Source organism: Embiotoca jacksoni, unplaced genomic scaffold, assembly GCF_022577435.1.
Source record: "Embiotoca jacksoni isolate LCO1_2020_lvr unplaced genomic scaffold, fEmbJac1.0.p SCAF_23, whole genome shotgun sequence".
Classification (NCBI taxonomy): Eukaryota; Metazoa; Chordata; class Actinopteri; family Embiotocidae; genus Embiotoca; species Embiotoca jacksoni.
The window spans coordinates 9,476,138-9,501,710 of NW_027185374.1; the positions used below are offsets into that span (position 1 = coordinate 9,476,138).

The 25,573-nt window shown below is 42.2% G+C and overlaps 2 protein-coding genes across 4 annotated transcripts; both read left to right on the plus strand.

Moving 5' to 3' along the window:
* The first annotated feature begins 1,557 nt into the window (after positions 1-1,557).
* Positions 1,558-12,732, plus strand: kcnk13b (potassium channel, subfamily K, member 13b). Of its 3 annotated transcripts, none has more exons than XM_069158629.1 (4): positions 1,558-2,427; positions 6,932-7,347; positions 7,477-7,710; positions 9,420-12,732. In XM_069158629.1, exons 1-4 carry the CDS (start codon positions 2,091-2,093, stop codon positions 9,573-9,575), a joined length of 1,143 nt encoding a protein of 380 aa, XP_069014730.1. In that variant the 5' UTR covers positions 1,558-2,090; the 3' UTR covers positions 9,576-12,732. The 3 variants fall into 3 exon arrangements, with proteins under 3 accessions (XP_069014730.1, XP_069014731.1, XP_069014729.1); XM_069158630.1 differs by having other exon boundaries at positions 7,480-7,710; XM_069158628.1 differs by having other exon boundaries at positions 1,560-2,427; positions 6,932-7,710.
* A 1,422-nt stretch (positions 12,733-14,154) lies between these two features.
* psmc1b (proteasome 26S subunit, ATPase 1b) lies at positions 14,155-22,231 on the plus strand. The gene is made up of 11 exons (XM_069158631.1): positions 14,155-14,200; positions 14,699-14,752; positions 15,296-15,392; positions 15,736-15,860; positions 15,986-16,171; positions 16,386-16,514; positions 16,693-16,789; positions 19,006-19,195; positions 20,157-20,308; positions 20,850-21,004; positions 21,940-22,231. The coding sequence occupies exons 1-11, from the start codon at positions 14,198-14,200 to the stop codon at positions 22,072-22,074; spliced, it is 1,323 nt and encodes a 440-aa protein (XP_069014732.1). The 5' UTR covers positions 14,155-14,197; the 3' UTR covers positions 22,075-22,231.
* Positions 22,232-25,573: the final 3,342 nt, after the last annotated feature.

Sequence of the window (25,573 nt, forward strand, 5' to 3'; positions counted from 1 at the left end):
GATTACTTGGCAACAAAGTCTAGTTCCAGGAAGTTAAATCAGAATCACTAGATGTATTTAAAAATAAATGAAAGTCTTCTGGAAGAGCACGATTAGAAATGCAGATGAGTGTGGATTAGAAGATTGTGCAGTGGAGAGAATATTTATGATTTTTTTTTATCTAACGCTGCAACTCGGAATTTTCAGTCACCATATTTTCTATATTTGTTAGTACTCTGTGTGAAAGTGCTGGAGGGAGGCATTCAGTTTGGGAGGCCACCTCTACGGGAGTAACAAGTACTTCTACAAAACCAGGCTGTGCTTTGATTCAAAGGAACACGTGGAGAGGAAGAGCTTTCAGTTTCCACGGTGAGCAATGTGAAACATAAATCTTTGAAGGGAACAGTTCATATTCAGTCCCTGGGGTGCAAGTTCATTAAATAATCTGGTTGTGCTTTAGTGTTGAGGGATATTTACAGGAAAATATTTTAGCAGTAAATTTAGAGCCAAATAAAAAAATAGTCATCGTTTAGGAGTGTGGGAGCTGTGGTTGAAGTCTATGTTGATCGTTCAGTGTAGAGTGGCATATTATAGTATAGTATAGTGTAGTATAGTATGGTATGGTATAGTATAGTATAGTACATTATAGTACAGTGCAATATAGTATAGCATAGTATAGTATAGTAAAGTACAGCAGCCTATTGTATACTAGTACAGCACAATACACACAAGTAAAGTATATTACAGCACACCATTGTATTGTACTGGTGCTGTACACAATACTAAACTGTACTATATTACACCAAACTAAATTATACTATTCTAACAGTACCAGATCTGATTTCCCTGCATTGCGCAGTGTTGTATGACAAAGTATTGTATGTATTGTACAGTGGTATTAAGAGTATTAAGAGAGGGCTTTTCATTTGGCTTCTAGTTTGAAAAATCACAGGTAATAGTCCAAACTGATGAGCTGCTATCCACAGGCAGATGGTTCCTACATTGTGCAATCATAATAACACAACCTGCACTTCTCTAAATTAAAGTAGCTACAAAAAGTACACAATTTTGAACCACCTTTTGTTTTTTGTTTTTTTTCTGGCTTCCTTTGTGAAGGTTTAATTTCATAAACAGTGGTGGCAAAGTACTTTTCTATTTTCAAACACTGGTTATATCATTACATTAATCAAGCACTTAGTTGTTTTCCTGTGATGTTAAACCTTCTGTCAGGTTACAGGAAGAAAGTTGCTGCTCTGTCCATGGTGCTGAAACGGTCATCAGTTTGTTAAATTCCCCAATTTTACAGAAATAGCTCCTTTGTTGTCCCAGTGATCCTGAATAATTTATTTCGAACCGTCGTGCCGTTCTGACATTTGCTCACTTCGTCCCCGGGTAAGCAGAGGCAGGAGCATGAATCCCTCATCAGAGCTCGGAAAGGTCAAGTGATATTGATCTTACTATGCAAACGCCCTCTATATTGTCAGAATCAAACCTCTGAAGTTGGAACCAGGTCGAACATAACAGGTCACCTCAGAGCTCATTACCAGATTCGGCTCTTATGATACCTTTTACAGAATGAAATCGGGAAATTACTACAGAAACTGGTAGATTGGGCAGGATGGACTTCGCATGTGATGCTGAATGGACAGAGGGTGTAATTTCAACCATATATAGGTGGTCAGTCTGTGGTGCGTAAAACGCGCGCTCTGGGGTGGGTGCTCCTCCGGAGAAGCAGCGCTATACAGCACAGCAGCACGACTCCGCATCCACAGGTTGCTGCGCGTATCTCACCTCCTCTCCGAGCACCTTGGCCACTCAGACCTGTGCAGAGTACAACCGGTGTACATGAACTGAGAAGTCGTAAGAGCGTGTTTGGCTGAACGTTTTGGACTTGGACTGCACTCAGCAGCTCGTGAGCAAAATGCTAAATCCACGGCGTTGGACGACTTGATTTTAACCTGCCTTAACATTTTAATTGCAACGCGCAGGACTTTTTTTCGCCCAAATATGCTGTCATGTAAACGTTTCTTCCGAGGACAGTGCGTTGTATTCGAGTCCACCATGCCACAGGTCTCTCGCTGCAGCTCCACCACGGTGACAAAAGCAACATAATGGGATGTCGGAGTGGCTGCTGCTGCGGCTCCGGTCCAATAAACGAGGACAACGCTCGGTTCCTGCTGCTGGCATTGTTCATTGTCGTCTATCTCCTCTGTGGGGCCGCCGTCTTCTCGGCGCTGGAGCAGCCAAAGGAGCGAGAGGCGAAGGAGCGCTGGACGCAGAGGTTCGAGCATTTCAGCCAGAAGTACAACCTGAGCAAGAAAGACCTGCATAACTTCCTGAGGAACTATGAGGAGGCGAACGTGGCGGGGATCCGTGTGGACACAATCAGACCTCGATGGGACTTCACCGGCGCTTTTTACTTCGTGGGAACAGTGGTGTCAACCATTGGTGAGGTGGAGAGATGGGCGTTTAATAACTGCGTTAAAATATATTTCTCTGTCTGATCTATTACTTCTTTCAGAAAATATTTATAAAATCTAATATCGTATCCCCATTCTATCAGTTTTTAAGTTTTGGGAGGGTTGTGTGCTCTTATTTCCTTTTGCAGTTTGACAGTACACCACAAATAATGTCTTTTATTTTCCGCCTTTTACAAAAAATCTCCAACATCAAGGCCATTTCTTACTCACTTTACAATACTACAAAATTATTTTTGCTCTCATGGTATTATATTTTGAAAGGCTGCTAGCAGCCAAGTTAGGTTTAATCAAACTTTTATAAGATGCAAATGAAACTTAGTAAGCAGCAATATAGTAAGCAAAATGACCTATTTCACATCAGTGCTGTCTTTAAAAACCAGGGAAAACACTGACGAAGCTAATGCTTGAACAAAGGGTTCAGTGAACCTACAAAAAGAAAAATATTTTAATATCTGTTTCGGAGCAAAATTTGTCTTTGACAATTTCAGTTGTGCAGGACAGTCTGCGAGCATTTAAGTCATCAGTGTCCGTACAGAAACACAGTCATTAGGCTACTTCCACAGAAAGGGAACTATTGAGCTTGTGCTGTAGCGACATCCCTTCTGAGTGGTGCTTCCACACTCTCACACCGTTCCCTCTTCTCTGTACCTGATGGTTAATGCCATTTCAACACCTTGATTGGAGTGAATTGATCCATGACAGGCCTTCTGACAGATAGCTGCCACGGGCTATCACAATTTGGATGAGAGGTATAGTGATGCAGGACTGATTGTATTACAACTTCATCCCTTTTAGGTTATTAAGACTGTTTTTGGAGATTAATAGTGGCCTAAAAACACAGCCGATCGTAAAATTGATTCCTGATGTTTGTCCCTAGCAGCTCTTCTTCTCTTTCCACTGTCTCAGTGGGCTTAGTCTGACAGAGGAGCACAACATAGCAGTTTCACTACAAACTTGGTCACGGCTTTCCTTCAAGTAGAAGACACATCTTTGTTCTGTTTGCTTCCTGATGATTGACTCAACAACTACGAGGTGCAGTTGGAGGTTGTAACAGTGTCAGTAATGCAGCAGCTGCTATTTCATTCTAGAAAGACTGCACTCTCTATCTCTGATCTTAAAAATGACAGATGAATAATTATGAAATCATTTGATGATTGTTGCTGTAACTGACCCAGAATCCAGCCTTCTCAAGTCAACAGTCTGATTTTATAATATTTAATTTATGCTAAGTTTCATCAGTTTCAACAGTCTCTTTTATCTTCCTTTTATTTAACACTCTCATCTCTCTGTTCTTGTAGTGAGTATATGGCTTAGGGGGAGAGCCCTTCATGAACATCACTTTGCATCTGCTGCGAGAGTGCTGTGTGTGTCACAGCTTGGATGAGTACATTTAAGAGTATCAGAGAACATAAGCACGCACGCAGTCAATGTCAAAGGTGTCCTGTATGTGTACGAGTGCATCAAATGCAGATCCTCCTGTTTAGAGTTCCACTGACGTCAATACTTCAGAGAGCAGCAAAACTGTTATTTCCAGACTGATTATTATCTGAAGTAACCAAATGACAAATGTGATGAGAGTGTCCATTGATTGGTTTTCAAATTAAAAGCAATCATGTGACATTTTAGAGAATACACCAATTGGCTTTGTGGTGAAGACATCTGTACATTAAATAGCCTTCAGAGTTGTTCTGGAGTTCTATTATTTTAGGGGCCCTTGGTGGCCATTATATAAACAAGTATTCATTTCTGTCAGAGACATGCCTGACTCACAGCTCTCTGCTGCTCGGAGCGACATGACACTACTCAGTACAACAGTTGAAAAACTGCTTTAGAAGATAAATTATACTTTGATTGTTTTTTTTAAAAGCCAAAAAAATTAGAGTGTGCAGTTAACTACAACTCCCAAGTTTAATTAATTAGTTAATTAATGAAGATGCAGCGTAAAAAACTTTACTTATGATTCTGGGTCAATTTCGCAACTATAGGATTGATAATTGACTACAAATGTTCTGAATTCAACACGCAAATGTGCGCAACTTCAACTCTTCTCCATAGGAACCAAAGCTAAGGCTCATGGGTATCGTAGTATTTATACACATCAAGCGCGTCAGATTGACTGACAAAACACAATTTCTCAGAAACAAAGGTGAAATAAACACAAATATTTTGTTATTTCTATGTTAAGTAACATTAAAGACATTGTTTAAAGAAAAAAAAATCTAATTTGAAGACAGAAGGGTGGTAAAATACAACAGTTTCTTTCAATTTAAAAACTCTTTAAGACTAAACCTCGCTCTCAGTTATCTTAGTGCAAAGACTGGAGATGGCTCGGCTCTGTCCGAAAGTAGCAAAATGCACCTTTTGCCACCAGTAAAACTCAGGACTAAACACATAATGGCTTCCTAAAGACTCATTCTTACACTGAGGATATTGTGTGGAGGAAATAAACTGTACTTATATGTAAGCTTTCGAGATGTTGGACCAATTTTAGAAAACAAAAGTACCAACTAAGCTAGGCTAATGAGCTGCTTGCTGCGGCTTCATATTTACTATACGAACAAAAGTTGTATCATTATTCTGATATGACTCTCAACAAGAACCATAATTCCCAAAAAGACAAATAATTGCTTTAAATGTTTTGATTTATTTTCCTGCTTAATTAAAGTTGCATTTAGAAGGAAAGCTGTGCAGCACAACCTGGCGCCCCCACTGACACCATCCACTTTCAGCGCTTTTGTTCCAGCCAGCCTGACACAGACATCATAATGAACCTACCTCACACTATTATCCCTCTTTTCTTTTGGTTCCTGTATATTTCATTAATATGGTCAAATGACTCATCAACTTCACATTTAACCAGGCTCCCAAAACAAGAAGGCAAGAAAAACACATCCATAAAATCCAGCCCGTTTGGCTTTATCGTCAGGCTCGGAAGAAGACTGCGGCTCAGTTAGCACCTCGAGAACCAATTTGAATGTGGAGGCAATCAAATCCTCCACAAGAAGCCGCTCCCTCTAACTGGCACAACGGCAATTAGTCAAGATGCAGAGTATGTTTTTAGGACAGTCGACAGAGTAACATTTACCTTTATCTCGTGAAAAGGGCTCTCTCTCATTTACACCCTGAAAACAAAATATTTGTCACACCACAAAATGGTAAAATTGACCTAAAAAATGGCGGCAAGGATTCAAATTGCCATCATTGAAGTGAAAAAGGAGAGCAGAGAGACAGACGGTACGTCAATGAGCTTTTAGCGTTAAATGAGGGATGAAAAGGAGACATCACAGATGCAGTTGAATAAAAGACCTCTCATTCTTACTCCCATTTTGTGCCAGTTCAGAAGAGACAAAGGAGAAGTCACACTTAAGAAACGGCAACTCAGCTCTCTTCTGAATAAAAGCAGTCAAATACATTCAAACTTTAAAAATCCAGAAAATGTATCACATTGAGATGTGAAGGGGCTCGTTTGAAAAATATAGCGAGATGTTCGGCAAACTGATTGCTGTACTTTGACTGGAAACCCTTATCTCTTATAGTGAATGTTAAAGTGAATTAGTGACAGACAAAATAAAAGAGACTGATATAGAAGAGATAACATGTCACCAATGGCAACACAGTGCCAGAGTACAATTGTCACTTAGTGGAAGAAGAGATTAGTAATTGGCCATCTTCATGGTGACAGATAGAAAGTGAGTTGGGTTGAAGAGATAAATCAGCTGGAGGCGATGAGCACTCTCGTGTCCTCTACAAGTAATCCACTGATTTACTTCGAGGACTGAGTTTCATTTGCATGAGAGTGTGTTTTTATTCAAAGACATTTTTAGATGGCGAGGACAAGAAATTGGAGAATTGAAGTTGAACCTCACCTCTTGATGTTTACCTGTTCTACCCACAGACTCTATATAAAAGTGGACGTAGCTTCCGGGTCTGACAAATGAGGCCGATGCGGAAATGCCTTAAGCTGTACTACCTGTTGCCTCTAGGGGTTGGCTCCAAAAATCCTCCGGCTCCGTAGACCCATTCAACTGGTCATAAAATTCTCAGTCAATAATTTTTTTTCCACGAGTTATTTCGGTGTTACTAGCTAAAGTCGCTTTTCTGGCGTTCCATCTGAAAATAATCCCGTCATTAATTAGAAAATGAGCTTTAAAAACATGTGTTTTTGGAGGGCGTGTCTGTTTGATTGACAGTCCTGTGGTGCAGTCGGGAGGCGGGACTTAGTGTCCTCGGATTTCCAATCAGATCGAGTCAGATCCATCGCTCGCTCCCCTCCAGCTCGTCCAAATATGGTCACTACCGGCTCTAAACTGCTACGAACTAGCAAGATGGCGACGGCCAAAATCCGAACTCAAGGTTTCATTCGTTCACAAACCGATGGGTGACGTCACTTGCCGCTTGGTTCTACCTTGTCATGATACCAGTATTACCACATGGACTCCTACTCACTGCTGAACGTTGTGTGTGTGTGCCAGGCTTTGGGATGACCACTCCTGCCACCATCGGAGGAAAAGTCTTCCTGATGTTTTACGGCCTGCTCGGCTGTGCTGCCACCATCCTCTTCTTCAACCTCTTTCTGGAGCGTGTCATCACCGTCATCGCCTTGGTCCTCAAGTCCTGTCACGAGCGGCGCCGCAACAAGGCTGTGCTGCCACAAAATGGACGTCAAGTCTCTGAGGGGAACAGGGCAGGTGGAGCTGGGGGAGTAAAAGGGGAGGATCTCGCTGGCTGGAAGCCCTCAGTCTACTGCGTCATGCTCATTCTGGGAGCGGCGGCCGTCTTGGTGTCCTGCTGCGCCTCGCTGATGTACTCAGCAGCTGAGGGCTGGGGCTACCTGGACTCACTCTATTTCTGCTTTGTGGCCTTCAGCACCATTGGGTTTGGAGATATGGTGAGCAGCCAGCGAGTCGTCTACGAGGGCCACGCCACGGCCGCGTACCGGCTGGGCAACTTCTTCTTCATCCTCACCGGCGTCTGCTGCATCTACTCCCTCTTTAACGTCATCTCCATCGTCATCAAGCAGGTCCTCAACTGGCTGCTGAGGAGGCTGGAGGCCCCCTGTCGCTGCTGCTTCCCCAGGAGGGGTCACCACCCGCACCGGCACCCACGACGAAACGTGGTCGCTCCGGGCCACCTCCGCGCCCGCAGAGACCCCTCCATCGAGACGGACGCCATCAACGAGAGCGAGACCGACACCGGGCGCAGGATGTCCGGGGAGATGATCTCCATGAGGGACTTCTTGGCAGCCAACAAGGTGAGAGCTTCAGATCGTGTCTGACAGCGTGTGTGACATGCCACCTGTGTAACGTCATCACGCGTGTTATTAAACACATTATATGCAGCTATTTCAGACAGTAATAAGATTTACTCACATGAGCAGCAGAAGGAACATTCAGTCAATTATCCAGTTTCCCTGTCGTCGTGCTTACTGCAGTCATTAACTCCTTCTTCACCCCGCTCTCAGTCCTCACCATCATTTTAAATCTCTGCAGCACCATTGTCCATGAAGATATTCTTAATCCATAAAACCATATGTGACACACACAATCACCACATGTGGATTATTATTAAAACTCATATTCTAATATTTAATGTCAAACATTACAGAAGAGTAATTAATGATCAATGATAGTTTAACAAAGGTTTAATAAACGGATTCATATTTCGATACGAGCCTCCTGTCTACACAGGCAGACGTTTATTTTTTGCTGCTGTTTCCTAGGCTACACTCAGAATATGTGTCAAAATTTCTCTGAATACTAATGGCCCTACTCCGTCCCTATTGCCCATTCAACAGCTCTTGTAGCCACTATGAGATGTCAGCTGTCCATACATTTCCATATCTACAACCCTGCTGATCAGACAAGATGAATAAGCTGCGTGAAACATGCGACCTCACTGTAGCATTATTCTAACACGGATTAGAGACGGAAGATGATTAAGCATCTCATTAGTGCATCGTGCTAACTTAAGCTAATTCTACCAAACACAAAGGAAAGCGAAGAGTTATCTAAATATTTTAGGAGTCTGTGGTCTCCAGCGCCATTTTCTGCACTTTGCACTGAACTTAGATGACACCAACAGACTCAACACACTGATTCAGAAGGCCAGCTTGGTCCCGGGGGAGGAGCTGGACCTTCTCGATTCAGTAGCAGAGAGGAAGATGGTGTTAAAACTCCTCTCCATCACGGACAACATCTCCCAACCTCCACACTAAACGTATCCGAATTGATATACAGCTGGTACTATAAATCCAAAGTCCTGGAAAAATGATAACTTCGATCTGATGAAGACTTGAGATTAAATATCAGGCAGAGTTATTAAAATTCATCCTGAGCAGAACATAAAGGTCTGTAACAAATTGCATCAATATCTGTTAAGACAATCCACCTGACTGACTTCATCAAAGTCAGTAGACTCCTGTGTGGCTTTGCATATACCATGGGTCTATTACCAGTAGCAACTGGTTGAGCGTGTGTTAAAAGAAGCTAGTTTGGTGGAGCTCAGCTATGTGAACAAATATTATTTTCATTTTAAGTAGCTCAGAGGAAAAAAGGTTGAACCCCGGATCTACACTATATTTCATGGAGTCGTGCATTCAATGTGGCTAAAATCATACTTTCAAACCAACACTTGTTAAACTGCATTTCCCATCAGTTGTGTACATTTTATGCACATTGCATTATAGTGTAAAAACTGAAAGGGAAAGGTTTCTGTGTGAGGGAAAAAAAAAAAACTGCTTTCGGTCACACTTGTTCAGTTTTCATCACCTTTTGTTTTCTTACATCGACACACTAAAAGAGAGGACAAAAAATACCATCTGCTCGCTTTATATCACACCTGTGAGACCAGACGTACCTGCTGCCGACGCAGTGTAAGGCACATTACAGGTTACCACTTTCAAGCACAGGCAGCAGATATGCTCATTTAAGAAGTGTCGATTTCTTTCTCTCTTTCTTGTAGGTGAACTTGGCTATTATGCAGAAGCAGCTTTCGGAGATGGCCATCGGGCACCCGCGGCAGTCCAGCTCCAGTTCACGTCAGAACGGTTTCTCGGGAGGCGTGGGCGCCCTCGGCATCATGAATAACCGACTGGCAGAGACTAGCGTGGACAGATAGGGGGGAAACGCTGCGGATCCCTTTTAACGGACACAAAAGGCGCAATAGAAAAAGTATAAGTAGTGAGGACAAAGTAACACCGAGGACTGCCTTCCTGACCAAAAAAAAAAAGATCTGGTGTCCAAGAATAAAAGTTAAAACCCAGCAGCTACAGCGTAGAGTGAAACACCATATCAGCCCACTTTCCTGTCAAGAATATGGCTACATGAATGATAGTTTTGCTGGAGTCTCACATCTGGACAATCGGAGTGCTGGAATGCTTCCCCCCCCCCATGAGAAATCCAGTTTCCATGGTGATAAAAAAAAGCCTGCCGAGAGCCCTTGTATCTCAGCTTTACAAACCTGACTCACTACATGCTACTTCACACCTCACAGCAACTTCCACTCATCTGCAGTGTTTTGCAATACTCACGATGACTTGTCCCGAGCCCATACTCTATCTGTCGCTGTAATAAATATTCGTAAGAGTAAAAATTGCTTCGATAAAGTGGGTGTTTTCTTGGTTTTTGTGTCTTAACAATAATCAATACAAAAAGCTGGGTGTTCCGAAGGTGAAAAAAAGAGTCTGATTCCTGGATAACTGTATGTTTACCTTCAATGCAGAAGATTTACAATCAGCCCATTAACGGCTCAGACAAATGCTCCACAGCCATATTGCAAGTCAAGAGCCTCTGTCCTTGGCACTGCTATTATTCCTTATCACCACAAATAGAAGACAAACCCCCAACCCCATCAAAAGAACCTCATTACAACCCATACAGACCCGACGCCTGCATGTCAAGTCGGGGACTCTGCAGTGAAACCTGTTATGTGACGTTGCTGTTTACTTTGGGGTTTGCTGCGTATTAATCCAAGCACAAATGCTGATATGAGGACATTTAACGGTTGGTTGTTGTCCAGGCCTGCAGGCGGTTGGTATTGTCCTTATTGGATTCTGGCTCGGCAGTGTTAGGTTCATCTTTTTTCTTGTAGTCTACTCACAGCGAGAACAGTAAACAAAAATGACAGGAGGCAGTTAGATGAGATTGTTAATAACGTGTATGCAGTGTCCCAGATTTGAAACCTACAAGCAGTCGAGGCAAAATGACTTGTGGACACTATTTTATGCTTGGTATATATTCATTCTCTTTCTACATGCATCTGAGAGGACGCTGAAATTATGGGGTAAGGACCCTCCAGGCTCCACCTCTGATGTCACCAGCTGAGATTTTATGGATTGGACGGATTTGCGTCTGATTTCCAGAGAACAGGAGCAGAGAGGGAATCTTCTTTAGTGTTGCCTTGATAAAATAACAAGCTGCAAAGAAAAAATATGATGCCATATTTTTCTACAGGGTCATCAGGCTGCTTTCCGGTGGTTGACAGAGAACTTCTGTATCTGTGAGTCACCTGGATGTTGCCAAATCATTTTCAGCTCACAGCATAAACTGAGAAGGGGGAGGTGTGATCCAGATGGCGTGCAGCATTAATAAAACTCAATCAAAAGAACAAACTTTCATTTTAACTGGCAAGATTGAAAAGCTGTCCTCTGTTTACTTCATTTGAAATTGTGGTTTGAAAAATTAAAGGATGGTAAAACTGAATATTTGTTTTACGCTGGTTAAAGCCATTACACATTGGGAGCACTTTTTTTTTAGTCACATGCTATGAAAACTTTTTTAAAAGAGACATTAAATAACTCCAAAAAGTCACTAAATAACTACAAAGAGACACTAAATAACTACAGACACTAAATAACTACAAAATGTTATTAGATAACTACAAAGATTCACTAAATAACTGTAAAAAGTCACTAAATAACTACAAAGAATCACTAAATAACTACAGAGTCACTAAATAACTACAAAGAATCACTAAATAACTACAAAAGGACACTAAATAACTAGTCACTAAATAACTACAAAAAGTTATTAAATAACTACAGTTACTAAATAACTACAGAGACACTAAATAAATACAAAAAGTTATTAAATAACTACAGAATCACTAACTAACTCAAAAAAGTCACTAAATAACTACACAAAGTCACTAAATAACTACAAAGAATCACTAAATAACTACAGAGTCACTAAATAACTACAAAAAGTCACTAAATAACTACAAAAAGTTATTAAATAACTACAGAGACATTAAATAACTACAAAAAGACACTAAATAACTACAGTCACTAAATAACTACAAAAAGTTATTAAATAACTACAGTCACTAAATAACTACAAAGAATCACTAAATAAATACAGTCACTAAATAACTACAAAAATTCACTAAATAACTGTAAAAAGTTATTAAATAACTACAGAATCACTAAATAACTCCAAAAAGTCACTAAATAACTACAGAAAGTCACTAAATAACTACAAAAAATCACTAAATAACTACAAAGTCACTAAATAACTACAAAGAGTCACTAAATTACTACAAAAAGTCACTATATAACTACAAAAAGTCACTAAATAACTACAAAGTCACTAAATAACTACAAAGAATCACTAAATAACTACAAAGAGTCACTAAATTACTACAAAAAGTCACTAAATAACTACAAAAAGTCACTAAATAACTACAAAGAATCACTAAATAACTACAAAGTCACTAAATAACTACAAAGAGTCACTAAATTACTACAAAAAGTCACTAAATAACTACAAAAAGTCACTAAATAACTACAAAGAATCACTAAATAACTACAGAGACACTAAATAACTACAAAGAATCACTAAATAACTAGAGAGTCACTAAATAACTACAAAGAGTCACTAAATAACTACAGAAACACTAAATAACTACAAAAACGTATTAAATAACTACAGTCACTAAATAACTACAAAGTTTCAAAACTTTGACTGTCTGTCAAAGTGTTATGATGACTAAATACATCCCAACTCTGCTCACGGAGGAAGCTTGGAAAATATTTTTTCCATATGGGCCATTGCTGAAGTATAATTGCTTTTTGGTTGTTGTTTTTTGAAGTAAACGTATGTTAAGTCTCTATTTATTGACAAATGAAGAAACACAAAAGTGATTGAGCCTGTGATCCACCAATGACAGCCATTGCATTTTTCAGCATTTTGCTCTCAACAGGGACACAGCTACATTTTCAGTGGGTCAGTTAATTTACAGGAGAGAGGTAGAAATGAGCACAGATGTAAATAAAGGACTGAAATCATATAACAGAATGGACATTTTTTTTTTTAAATATCTCTGACAAACACTAAATCACACACACACAAAAAACCACACACCAGATAGAGAATCAGAGAATATGTCAGACAAGCTGTGCCAAGACGAATAATAATAGCTTTGAACAAATGTCTGTGTTCCTGTTTATTTGTTTGCTTCTGCGTGTGCACAAATACGTGTGTGTGTGTGTGTGTGTGTGTGTGTGTGTGTGTGTGTGTGCGTGCGTGCGTGTGTGTGTGTGTGTGTGTGTGTGACACCGACGTAGTCAAACAAAGACTCTTTGTTATATTTCGTGAGTCACGACAGCTCCCAGAGAGTTACTGACACCGCCGTCGTCTCCACAGCGTCGGAGCCCGTTTGAAACACACTCCGATGGAAGATGTCGTGGGATTTGAGAAGTATTGTTGTCACCGCACTGCTGCAGACGTGATGGCCGTAGTGTAACGCCATCATTCATGGTTCAGTGGGGATGAAATGAATAGGTGCGTATTTGATTATTATGGCCATTAAAGGTAGCTTTACAAAATTCGCTAATTTACCATCATTATTTAATTAGGATGGATACAATACATTGTCAGGGTTCACATAATTATTGATATATCATGTGCCTGAGTGTGACAGAGGAGGCTAAACAGCAGGCCAGCCAATTACATGGTTGTTTGTGAAAACCCAGGCTGTGAGATCCAGGCGGCACATGATGTTGTACTCAAACATATGCAGAGTGAAGACTGCAGTTGTTCAAAAGCAAAAAAAATATTTCTGCAGCTTCACTCCACTTGTCCAGTACCAAGGATAGTGTCCTTAAAGTCATCACAGTCGACCTAGGTGTATTAAGTTTGTGTCTTTCACGTAAGTGTTTTGTGTTAATCACACGTGTTATTTTATTATCTTCATGACATACAATAAACTCAATTTCTGTTTTCTTGAAAAAAACCAAGGACTCAGCTCACAGTTTGCTCAGTAACTTGCTCAAATGAAGGCTCACAGTATTACAAAAAATAACCCAAAATGTGAGATAAAGTGCAAGTTAATCATGAGGCATCAAGACGTGATGCATGTTGAAATGAGTTAATTAACAATTAAAAGTAAGCATTTTTTTTTTTTAAACTCTACAAAACCGGGCAATTCTATCTAGTTTAGGCGGTGCAGTCTGTTTTAATGTCATTAAATTATGCTTTAAAAAATGATTTGTTCTGTCTTGTCTCAGTCAGAGTGAGGAACGTCATCACTCCAGGACACAATCAGCAGACAACTAGATCGTCGTAAGAAGTGCAAAACAAGGTTCAAATGTTTAAAAAAAAGAAAACTATAACTTTAACTGGGCAGTATTGCCTCGACACTTGCGACCAGCGACAGGTGGCATATTTTCCTGGCTGTTTTTTTTTTTTTTGTCCTACAGGGTTGCCGTACCCTCTGACGTCACTTCAGAGCGACAAGCAACAATGGTAAGTGAGCAAGCAATTTTGTCTCCGGCTCGTATTTTTATTTTGCTAAAATCTATTATTCTTAATATTGCTTTACTCCTAGTGCTTGAAAGCGTGGCGTTCTGACTGCTTTGTAGTTTCAGATGGTTTTAGGTTTCATTTGTGAAGTTACCAAATAATTAAAGACCGTTTACCGACTATTAGCTGAGGCTAGCGGCATTAGCTTCTTTTTTTTTTTGTTCCCCCCCCAGTTGGCAGCAGCCGTCGTTTTCTTGTCAGTCACATCTTTTCCTTATTATTTTACTGTTAGTGCTGTTTTTCCGTGGATGACGGTGTCACTGTGAAAACCATTTCGTTTCCATTCATACGAGCCAAGTAGTAGAATTAAGCTAGCTGCGCTGCGACGAGCTGATCGCGGTAAACAGCTCAGCTGATGAGGTTCGTATGGAAATAGATCATCTCGTCTGTGAGAGTTGAAATGACGTTGATCTCCAAACGCACATGTCCGTGTGTTTGTAGGGTCAAAGCCAGAGCGGAGGCCACGGTCCCGGAGGAGGCAAGAAGGATGACAAGGTGGGAATGACGCAGCTTGTGTTTGCTAACCTGTGAGCATTTCATCTAACTCGGTCCTTTAATGCGGCTCAGTTTTAATACCCTCTGATGATGACTCCTTATTTGATCCAATGTGAGGTTAAATCAGGGCCGGGTGTGATGGACAAAGTCGCATAACACGATATCGTGTAGACAATATTACAAAGACGTTATATGTATGTCACTATTGGTGCTTTCACATGATATTTACTTCGAGGTTTTTTTTTTTTTTTTTTTTTTTTTTTTTATAAGTAGTCATCAGTAATATGGATATAATCAGTAAGCGTGTAAAAGTCAACAGTAGACAACAGTCTGGTAAGTTCAGATCACCTCACTGCGATGCATCGTTTAAAAACCAGAAAAAGACCTCGCATGAGATATTATATCTCCAACTTTAAGATGAAATCTAGTCTTGTATCACGATATGATCCAATCTCAATATATCGTGCTTCATGATAGAATATCGTTTGTGTAGTTGACGTTTGCCACCGTTGCTTGTTCTGACACTATTTGTGCTACGTGAAGGATAAGAAAAAGAAGTACGAGCCTCCGATTCCCACCAGAGTTGGCAAGAAAAAGAAGAAGACCAAGGGACCAGATGCTGCCAGCAAACTGCCTCTGGGTAAAGAAGTGACACAATAATACACCGCGGACAAATATTTACCCGTCTGGTTGCATGTAGTTGTTTGAATTTTTTGGCTCACATCTTTCATTTGATCTGTGTGTCACTGGATACAATTTGGGATCCTCTTAGGCAGTTATCCCTGAATTTCTATTAGCGAGACAGATTACTTTATTCAAATAAGAATAGAGTGTCCGAGAAAGTAGCATGACCTGAAAAGGCACGACGCTGACATTGTGTTTAATGTGAACGATGGTAAAGTGTTAGTGCGTGAATCAAATTGGTGTTGTCCTTTTTCTGTTTGTTTGTTTTTGTTGTTTACCTGCATGTGTGTGTCTTGCAGTCACACCCCACACTCAGTGCCGCCTGAAGCTGCTGAAGCAGGAGCGGATCAAAGACTACCTGCTGATGGAGGAGGAGTTCATCAGGAACCAGGAGCAGATGAAGCCCCTGGAAGAGAAACAGGAGGTTAGACTTTGTTCACTAAGATCCTCACATCCTTCTCTGCCACATGTTAAATGGGCTAAAAAAAAAAAAAAAAAAAAAAAAAAATGAAGGTACAAAAATTCTGTTCTTGTATTTTTTTTTTACAGGAGGAGAGGTCAAAGGTGGACGACCTGCGTGGGACCCCCATGTCAGTAGGCACTCTGGAGGAGATCATAGATGACAACCATGCCATCGTTTCCACCTCAGTGGGATCTGAGCATTACGTCAGCATCCTGTCCTTCGTGGATAAAGATCTGCTGGAGCCGGGCTGCTCCGTCCTGCTCAACCACAAGGTCAAATTTAGTCCTGTGTTCGGATTTTACTGAAAACAATAACGTGGAAATAATTAGTTCTGTGGCTTTGCAGTTGTGTTTCTCAACCAACTACATCACGGCTCAACTATTCATTTATCTAGGTTCCACATCATTTGATCCACACATCTTAATTGATGTAAAAATTCACACTAGTTGTCGTGTGTGTGTGTTTGTGTTTGTTTGTTTGTTGTAGGTTCATGCTGTGATTGGGGTGCTGATGGATGACACCGACCCCTTGGTGACAGTGATGAAGGTGGAAAAGGCCCCACAAGAAACATATGCTGATATTGGAGGACTGGACAATCAGATCCAAGAGATTAAGGTAAAGTATACAGTGTGGTACAACAGAGCGCACGCTGACTCACAGCATGTATATTTTGATGTTTAACCAAATGAGCAAATCTCTGTTCAAAAACTGAGGTCGGTGATGTTGTTTATTTGTTCTGGTTCACCATCTTTTCCGAAACTCTAATTGTGTTGCCTCCTGTTGTTTCGAACAGGAGTCGGTGGAGCTGCCTCTCACACATCCAGAGTATTACGAGGAGATGGGAATTAAGCCCCCCAAAGGTGTCATCTTATACGGACCACCTGGCACAGGTAAGTTCATTACATCCAATATTTCAGTGTTTTTCGGACTCTTTACAGAACAAACAACACAAGAGAAAGTTTGAGAAAGCTTGAATCCAACCAACCTGCCTCAAACCACGCAGTAGGGTAATATGGCCGTATTGTAATGCTTTCACAACATTTGCCGAACATTGAACAAAAGTGATGCCACTGTTCATACTGCCGCTTTTAAGAATTTATCAAAAAACAATCATCTATTAATAGATATTTTATATCTCATACCTATTGTGAAACATTGATAAGTCTATGGTACAACTAATGTTGTATTAGAATTATTCCCATGTACATATTTTGTATATTGTATACATATTTTGCCTGTACCTTAAAGGGCTAATAATTTGCGATGTTTTTAATATTGTCATCAAAATCCCAGGAAAAGACTAAATAAATAATCCCTGTATCCTACTGGAACACATTGTCTGTGTATCCAAAACCTGATTTAGATTGTTTTCCGTGCAATATTTTCCATTGTTGCCCAAAATCGATGTCGATTGGCGTCACTGGATAAAATCTGGGCATCAGAAACGGCTCCACTCTGTGAGCGGCTCCGGTACGGCAGGGACAGAAAATACAGGTTTTATCCGTTTCCAGTTCAGACACATTGATAAGTCTTTTTTTTTCTGAATTAAATCCAGAGATAAAGGTGTAGTTGCCTCCAGTGTCATCGCTGCCAAATTCCACTCTGTCATTACAGACCTTTTTTTAAAGGGCACCACGACAGGGAAGGTGCGAGCCCGTCACCAACCTGCTGCAGCCTCTCGCTGCTTGCTGCACGTAAAAGTGCTCAGCAGTCAGAGTCATGACCGAAGAAGACACCTTAAGCATTTCTAAAAAGAGAAACTCGGCCTTATTCTGGTGCGGGTGGTTTGATCCAAATGGGATGAAGAGCTTGTCATCGTCGACATTTGAAAACACCCGCTTACAAATTCACACCTATAATCTGTTCTGAAGAAGATCTCGTGGACGACGACGAGTGAGGGAAGCGAACTGGGAAGCTGCAAATTTCAGTCGAACTTTTATGAAGAGCTCCGGGTCACGGCTTTAACAAACAGAATAGAACAGAAATACAATTTAGTTCCCTCTTGAAGGGAAACTTAAATTTGAGGTTCAATCTTTGTGGATGTCAGTGGTTTCATTTGTTTTTACTGTTTTTGAGAAGAATATGTAGAAAGATCATACGTCTGTTATGAGGATGTCATTATTAAGCGGATTGGTATTTGTGTTTGAATGTACTTGATGCAGGTTTGGTCACCTTCCTTAAATTAAGTCTGTACTTAATCCTTTCTTGCTTATTTATGTCTCCTACTTTTCTCACTTCTTCATTAATTTGAAGTACTCATTCTATTCGATTATTATTTTTAGAATATTCCTGGGAGAAGTGTTGCTTTGTGTCTGCAGAGGACACACTGCTTTGTTTTAAACCTTTACCACATTTTAGTTATTGTTAATTGGAAAAAAAATAAATAAATAAATACAAGAGTACCACTTAGTTTGTGATTTAAAAAAAAAAAAAAAGTGTGGTCCTTTGTATTGAGAGATAGCAGTTGAGTTTGTGTCAATTATTGTAAACAATTATTACTCCAACAGCTGTACATAAAACCAATGTGTAAAAATAGAAAGCACATCTGTTAGTGCCTTTCCACTGGGATACTATATATGCTGTTTGCTATATATAGAAATGTCCAGGTCCTTTTTTCTTCTCATTAATGTGAATGTCAGGAAGCCTCTCTGGAGGTGAACTATGCAGATATGAAGGCACAGAGCTGATGCGTGTGACTTTTAATCCAATATGAAGTTTAGCAGGGTGTCGTTTGGTTCCTAAAAACCTTGTCATCTCTCCACAAAACATTTCTAGCGATGGAAAATGAAAACTGTCTCCGTGATGTCACAGGAAATAATATTTTGTTCACCAGCTCTTTGCCCTTTTACTGAAAGGCCTCCAAATGGATGCAGGGTCATGGGTCACGGAGTAATTTAGTGGAAAAGCTCTTTCAGGTGTTGCAGTTCTGCTCCACCAAGAATTATTAAAAAATCAAATGGACATCAGACAGCAAGAATAAAAACCAGCGGTGTTCGGAGGGACCAACTTCACCCGGTCCTAAACTCTTTAAATTCTACTCTCATGCTAAAAAAAAATATCTGGAAATGCGGACACGTACTTACTGATCTCTCCCCTCTGTTACCAGGTAAGACGCTGCTCGCCAAGGCTGTAGCCAATCAGACGTCGGCCACCTTCCTGCGCGTGGTGGGCTCCGAGCTGATCCAGAAGTACCTGGGCGACGGGCCCAAGCTGGTGCGAGAGCTCTTCAGGGTGGCAGAGGAACACGCGCCCTCCATCGTCTTCATCGACGAGATCGACGCCATCGGCACCAAGAGGTACACGCGGGTCCACTTCAAACCGTTAAGACGCAGAGAAGGATCAGAGCGGCGGCGGCGGCGATGAGTCAGATGTTCAAGGTGTCGGATTAGGACGCGTGATAACCGGCTGTCTTCTTACAGTTTGATTCTTATTCAAGGCTCAACAGCACAGTCGTGACGCCGGTTGATTTACTGCTGCCGTCCTCTGACTGAAAGCCTGTTAAAGAGAGCAAGTTACTTAATCACTTTTCAGTATCCTCTTACACGTCTCACCCAGCTGTGTGCGTATTTGGGCAGCCGGCCGCGGGTCAGTGCTGGAGCTCCGGCTGCTTCTCCGGGAGCAGAAACGGCTCAGTGTCGGAGCTCTGCACAAAGTCACAAGTCTGATTTGTCTGTTTTTCTTTCCTTTCTGGAGCAAATTGTAAGAAGACAGTCGTGGTGTGTATTGGTCGTTCTCTGATTTTGAACGAGAGGAGCTGGTAGCTGGATATTGACTAACTTAAATAATGAATGCGCTCGTAGGAGTAAAAATAGACTTTTTAGCCCACACGGACAAGATGCAAGCGCCTCAGAAACAGCCAAGAGGTTATTCACGAGAATAAGACACGACTTCTGTTTTAAAGTCGCTACGTCGGTGGCCTGTCTGAGCTCGGGTCCTTTTAAAAGGACTCTTTCAGTTGTTCTGAAATGCCAGGCGAAAACCTTTGTTGTTTGTGCTCCGAGCTGGAACGATCTGCCCGCTGATCTGAGAACAGCTCGACGTGCTGCTTTCTTTTACTCATTTAGATTATTGTGTTCACGTTTTAAACTGTCTTAATCCCTGTTGTTTTGTCTTTAATACTAAGTTGTTTAATTCAAACTCTTTCATAAACAACTTTTGACTCCTCTTTAAAGTGCTTTGATTTGCTCTGATCTGTACAAACAGTGCTCTGCAGACGTTGTGGATTCCACATTTGTATTTCCTGTGCGTGCTGTGCAGGTACGACTCGAACTCCGGCGGTGAGAGGGAGATCCAGAGGACCATGCTGGAGCTGCTCAACCAGCTGGACGGCTTCGACTCGCGGGGAGACGTTAAAGTGATCATGGCCACCAACCGGATAGAGACGCTGGATCCAGCCCTCATCAGACCCGGTCAGTCAGAGTCACCCGGTCACAGAGCGCTAACCCTCGCTGGCATTCGGGAAATGGCTGTATTCTGCCGAGTCATGGCAGGAAGTGGACATTGAAATGTCTGATTTTTGTTCTGCTTTTGAGAGTGAATATTGATGTTCTTTATTATTTATTTTTTTTCTCCTAAAACATCGGTCCTCACTGAAGTATCTTCTAAACCTTAAAAAGACTATTTTACATTTCATCTGGATGAAAACCACATTATTAAAACATACTGCAATTCATTATTGCCTCAGCCAACAGATTCACTCCGTATGATCAACTGATCTTCAGTTTAAAACATTTACTGTAAAAGCTTGGGACAGTCCGGGGAAGACGAGCTTCCTTATTTGCTTTCCTAAATATTGAACTTTTGATTAATCAACCTAATATGATTAATGCTGGATTTGTTGGGGCGTTGCTGTTCATTGATTAGACGGGTTTTGAGTGAGACTAATTGGCTGCGGTCTGCTGAGGCTCCTCACAGCAGAGGTAAACAACCAGTGTGTGATGTCCTCCTCAGGGAGAATCGACCGTAAGATCGAATTTCCTCTGCCGGACGAGAAGACCAAGAGGAGGATCTTCCAGATCCACACCAGCCGCATGACAGTAGCAGACGATGTCACCCTTGATGAACTCATTCTGGCCAAAGATGACCTATCAGGAGCAGACATCAAGGTGAGAGCGGGACTCATTCTCATCTGCAGAAAAATGTTTTTTTTGTCGTCTGGAGCCAAATTCCAAAAAGTACGAGCAACTTTTAGGTCGGACACATCGTTCCCCCGGCAGAAAGGATCTGTACGATGCGATATTTTCCGGACCAAACAAGAGGTCTTTCTTCTTTTTTGTACTCCCACAGATGTAACAGTATGTGCTCGAGTACACTGACTCAACGTCAGAGTGAATTGAGCGTGACGTTGGGGTTGTCCAGCCTAACTGCGGGGTGGAGCCGTGTCCTGTTTTCCTCATTCGTTCTGGCCTGCTTCTGTGACTGCAGTGTTTATTGATTATGTGAGGTCCTGGCAGCGAGCCCGTTCCCTGTGGCTCAGCAGAATGGGAAAAACCGAGACCAAGCCGTTTGAAGGAAAACCAGCGGGGACTGATTTTCTAAATGATTTTCATGTCAACATTTAATGAACACCCAAGTCCTCCACTCAAAAAGCTCCGATCCAAAGTGTTCACTGCACATTTAGGTCACCGACTCGGCTCTGCTGCCCTCGTGTGGCAGGTGACAGGATTACACCTGGAGATTTCATGTTTCAGTTTAATATATTTAGTACAGCACAGCTTTGTCACATACTTTTGTAGAGTTCCTCTTAATCCTGCTAATAAGCGGTTTGAATTTTTTGCACAAGTTGCCAGTTCAGCCTGTTAAGCAGGGAAGCTGAACACAGAAGCTGAGCTACATGTCAACACAAAGCAGAGCATTGTTCCTGCAGCTCGTTGTTCCCACAGCCATCACAACCATTTCGCTGCATTTCCACAGAGAGCTCAGTGTCTTTGTCTCTCTCTCTCTCCCCCCTCTCCACCCCCCCCCCCCTTCTTCTACAAACACGTTTATTAAAGCTGAAATCAACTTTGACGCTTGTTCCTCCTCTGGTTTCGTCCTGCAGGCCATCTGCACGGAAGCAGGCCTCATGGCTTTGCGAGAGCGCCGCATGAAAGTCACCAACGAAGACTTCAAGAAGTCGAAGGAAAACGTCCTGTACAAGAAGCAGGAGGGCACACCGGAGGGGCTTTACCTCTAACCGTCTCCACCCGCCCCGTGAACGAGAGGAGGCAGCAGCGCACGCTCGTCTCCCTGCAGAGAGTTTTGATATATTTTGTGCATGTGATGTCTGGCTTATCCCACTCTCCTCTTACCGTTATGTGTTTAAACAATAAAATGACAAAAAAAAAAAAATATCCAATCATTAGTCACGGGTTTGATGTGTTTTTCAGCTCGCAGCACCTTCTTTCCTGTTAGATTCCCGCCTCCCGAGTTCTTCAGCGGGCTGCAACACTTTCAGATAATTAATCACATGAATTATTCAATCGGTTCCGTCTCCGTGTTGTTGCCCTCGGTGTCACAAACACGCCTATCAATATGCAAAGTCATGTTTTCTGCTTTACCGGTGTCTTCCTCACGCAGAGGACAGTTCACCTGCAGAGACACAGCGGAGGGCCCGCAGGACCCTCCCGTCCCGTCCCTACAGAGGAAACCTTCTCGGCTCATTACCGGGATATTGCATATGACTCCCACACACACGCATGACGACAACACACACGCACAGAATTAAATCTCGGGGGGGGCCCACAGAATGAGATAAACACCCTGACTAGTGTTTCACTCCGACGCTGCCTCCAGGAGCTGCATGACGTCACCACGCTTCACTTCAAGTGTTTAACGGGACAGTTTCTATCCAACAAGAGAGGAAGTCGGTGGATTTCGGTGCATGTTTGGGTTTGTGCGCATCGCGTATTTACAGCGAGGACACGAGCGCAGCCCTTTGATTTTTGTTGTTGTTATTGTTGTTGTTGTTCAAATCAGCCTTTAAGTGAAATAATTCCAGCTAAGCCGCCCTCGCTGCAGTCTGACACGCGCAGAGCGGCGCAGTTGATTTAATTCCTCTTGATGTGGAGCCATGTGGAACTCGGTGCTCAGCAGAAAGTGGCCCCCATGCAGCAAGCAGCAAACCACTCTACAGGGCCATCTCTGGGCTCGAGTGCGTACGGAGGAGCTGCTGCTGCTGCTGCTGCAGCCCCCTCCTCGGAAACACTCTCGCCTTATTAAATCAGTCACGCATTTCAACTGCAGCTCATACATCGCAGCGCATTCAGCAGATGGAAGAAAGAACGAAAAGAAGAAGAAGAAGAAGAAGAAGAAGAAGAAGAAGAAAAAAAAGCCCATTTAAATCAAGCGTGGCGTGTTGGGCCAGAGAGGCTGGAGGAGGGGGGGGGGTTACGACAAGAGGGGTGTGCGTTGTAATGAGGCATTTGCCCTGTCAGCTCAAGGCAAACTCCACGGCTGTGATGTAAAACCGCCCCCGTGAGCGCGCAGATACTGATGGGGGGTGATGCGGCAGGGCTGGCCATGGTGTCGGCGTTCTCTCAAATGTCACATCCACTATATTTTTCATTTAGGATGTGTACAGACTGCTGGATTTAATACTACTGCCTTTAAAAGCTAATTTAAAAAAAAAAAAAAAAAAAACAATTAAAAAAAAAACTTGTTTTTCCAAGGTTATAGATTCCTGAAGAGACAGCAAATCTACAAAGATAAACTTAGCATCTGTTTCTATTTCTAGTGTTGGACTATGCCAGCGATCAATTATTCATAAAGCAATAAGTTCAAAGTCCTGCCTGCGTTACTAATCCGTATCAGACGCCCCCTCTTCAAAGGACGGCCAGAGGTTTAAGGTGAGGAAAGCGTGACCAGGCTCTTGCGGTGTGCAGCAGTGCTCATCCTGTCACCTCTGTGTTGCCGTGAAGAATTAAAGAGAGCCGTGTTTGTGTGCGTAAAGCAGCAAAGAGACGCAAGAAGAACTTCTATCTGCTTATGTAACAGCTGTTTCTCCTGTTAAACAGGGCAAAAACACGGAACAAATTCAGCAAGAGCTTCCCTGATTAGTTCCAGAAGATCAACAAAAGAAACGGCTCAACTTGGTTTAGGAGTCACTGGACCTGATGAGAAAAAAAAAACTGCAAACGGCCTGGCTGAAAGGCAGAGACTTTCTATGTTGTGCTAAAATGTCTCTTCCCCCCCCCCCCCCCCCCCCCCCCCAAAAAAAAAAAAAATAAGAGACTGAAGATTTTTTTTTTTAACTGACAAGTTTAGCTTTTTCCTGAAACGTTTTTGTGGATCCACATTAGTTGTTAGCTCTGTCCTGTTAGTCAGACTATATGTGTGCCTAAATACATACACATTCGCATAAAAGTGAAGTACGGCCTTTAATCTCGCTGATTCAATAGAAACGTCTTCTGCTGCTTTATAACTGATTATATTACGTTCAGCGGCCTCCTCGTGCCGAACAGTTCTCTTCATAAGCTTTGGTTTGGGGCCTTGGGACACTTCTTTATTATCACATTGCTCACTTTTTAGTGTTAATAAAACGGATGTAAAACACTTTGCGAGGATTTTAAAGGTCTTCCGTCTTTTGAATCAAATTAGACACAAAGCTGCGAGCGCTGAAACATTCACTCTGCAGTCGATGTCGCATTTCATTGTGATGAAGACTCGGTGTGCCTCTTCGGAGGACGCGCTCTCTCACAGGATGTTCACCGGGTGTGTAAAGTGTGTGGCAGCTCTCCGCTTTGTCCGCTGGGGGGCGCTTTTGTCAGGCACACACACACACGGTGAAAACAGGCAGAAGGACTCGGTAGCGTGTGTGTGTGTGTGTGTGAGAGGACTTTACTGTGACAACACTTGCGATTCAGCGAGCTTCGCCAAATTCTGCTCGGTCATTCAACCTGCCCGAGTTCTTGTGTTTTACGCGGGAGGCTTTCACTTTGAGGAAACCGCACAAGGAGCTCGTTTTGAGGTGAAACCCAACGCACTCCCGTCGTGTCCCGCACCGAACCCCGGCAGCCACCGTCCCTGCGCTGCTTTCTCTTCATTTCACGCAGGCCTTACCAGCATTTGTGGTAGCCAATAGTAAATGTGCGCACTTCCCATATCGAGCCTATCAAACATTTTGCCCCGCGCCAATGAAAACCTGTCGCATTTCCCAATCCGTCCCGACCAAAACCAATAATTATTAAAAAAAATAAATAAATCATAAAACAACCGCACAAACTAAACGAGTGGCGGAAACGCGGTGCGTTGCTTTTTCTTTTTTTTTTTTTTTTTTTAAAGTTTCGTGTATTTAGATTTATTATGCTCCCATCAAGTGCCACTGCCTGGTGCAATGCAGGTCCCGTGTAGCCAATCGATGCGGCCGACACATAGAGTATAATATTGCAGGTCTGTATCGGCCAATCAGAAGCGCCATCACACACACGGCCCAGCAAATTCCCCAGCGTCAACTAGGCTTCCTACACTACAGATATCCTTCCGCGGCTGCGAACTAGTCCTCTCTGAAAGGAGACCGTGCCTCTCCTAGGATTGATGGATAGATGGTAGCGTCATCATTTTCAATAGTGTGATTTTTTTTTTTTTTTTTTTTTTTTTAATTTACGCAGAGCTCATTATTAGATACATTTATATACATTCAGGAAAGCTTTAAGGTTTCACAAGTATCTGCTCCAATTTAAAGGTATAGCCTGTAT

Bases quoted from the DNA above. Each gene is read 5' to 3' on its own strand.
- psmc1b (XM_069158631.1), top strand. The intron at 14,753-15,295 runs GTGGGAATGACG...TGCTACGTGAAG, and splicing joins GAGGCAAGAAGGATGACAAG to GATAAGAAAAAGAAGTACGA. The intron at 21,005-21,939 runs GTGAGAGCGGGA...TTCGTCCTGCAG, and splicing joins TATCAGGAGCAGACATCAAG to GCCATCTGCACGGAAGCAGG.
- kcnk13b (XM_069158628.1), top strand. From the start codon at position 2,091: ATGGGATGTCGGAGTGGCTGCTGCTGCGGCTCCGGTCCAATAAACGAG. The intron at 2,428-6,931 runs GTGAGGTGGAGA...TGTGTGTGCCAG, and splicing joins AACAGTGGTGTCAACCATTG to GCTTTGGGATGACCACTCCT. The intron at 7,711-9,419 runs GTGAGAGCTTCA...TCTTTCTTGTAG, and splicing joins ACTTCTTGGCAGCCAACAAG to GTGAACTTGGCTATTATGCA.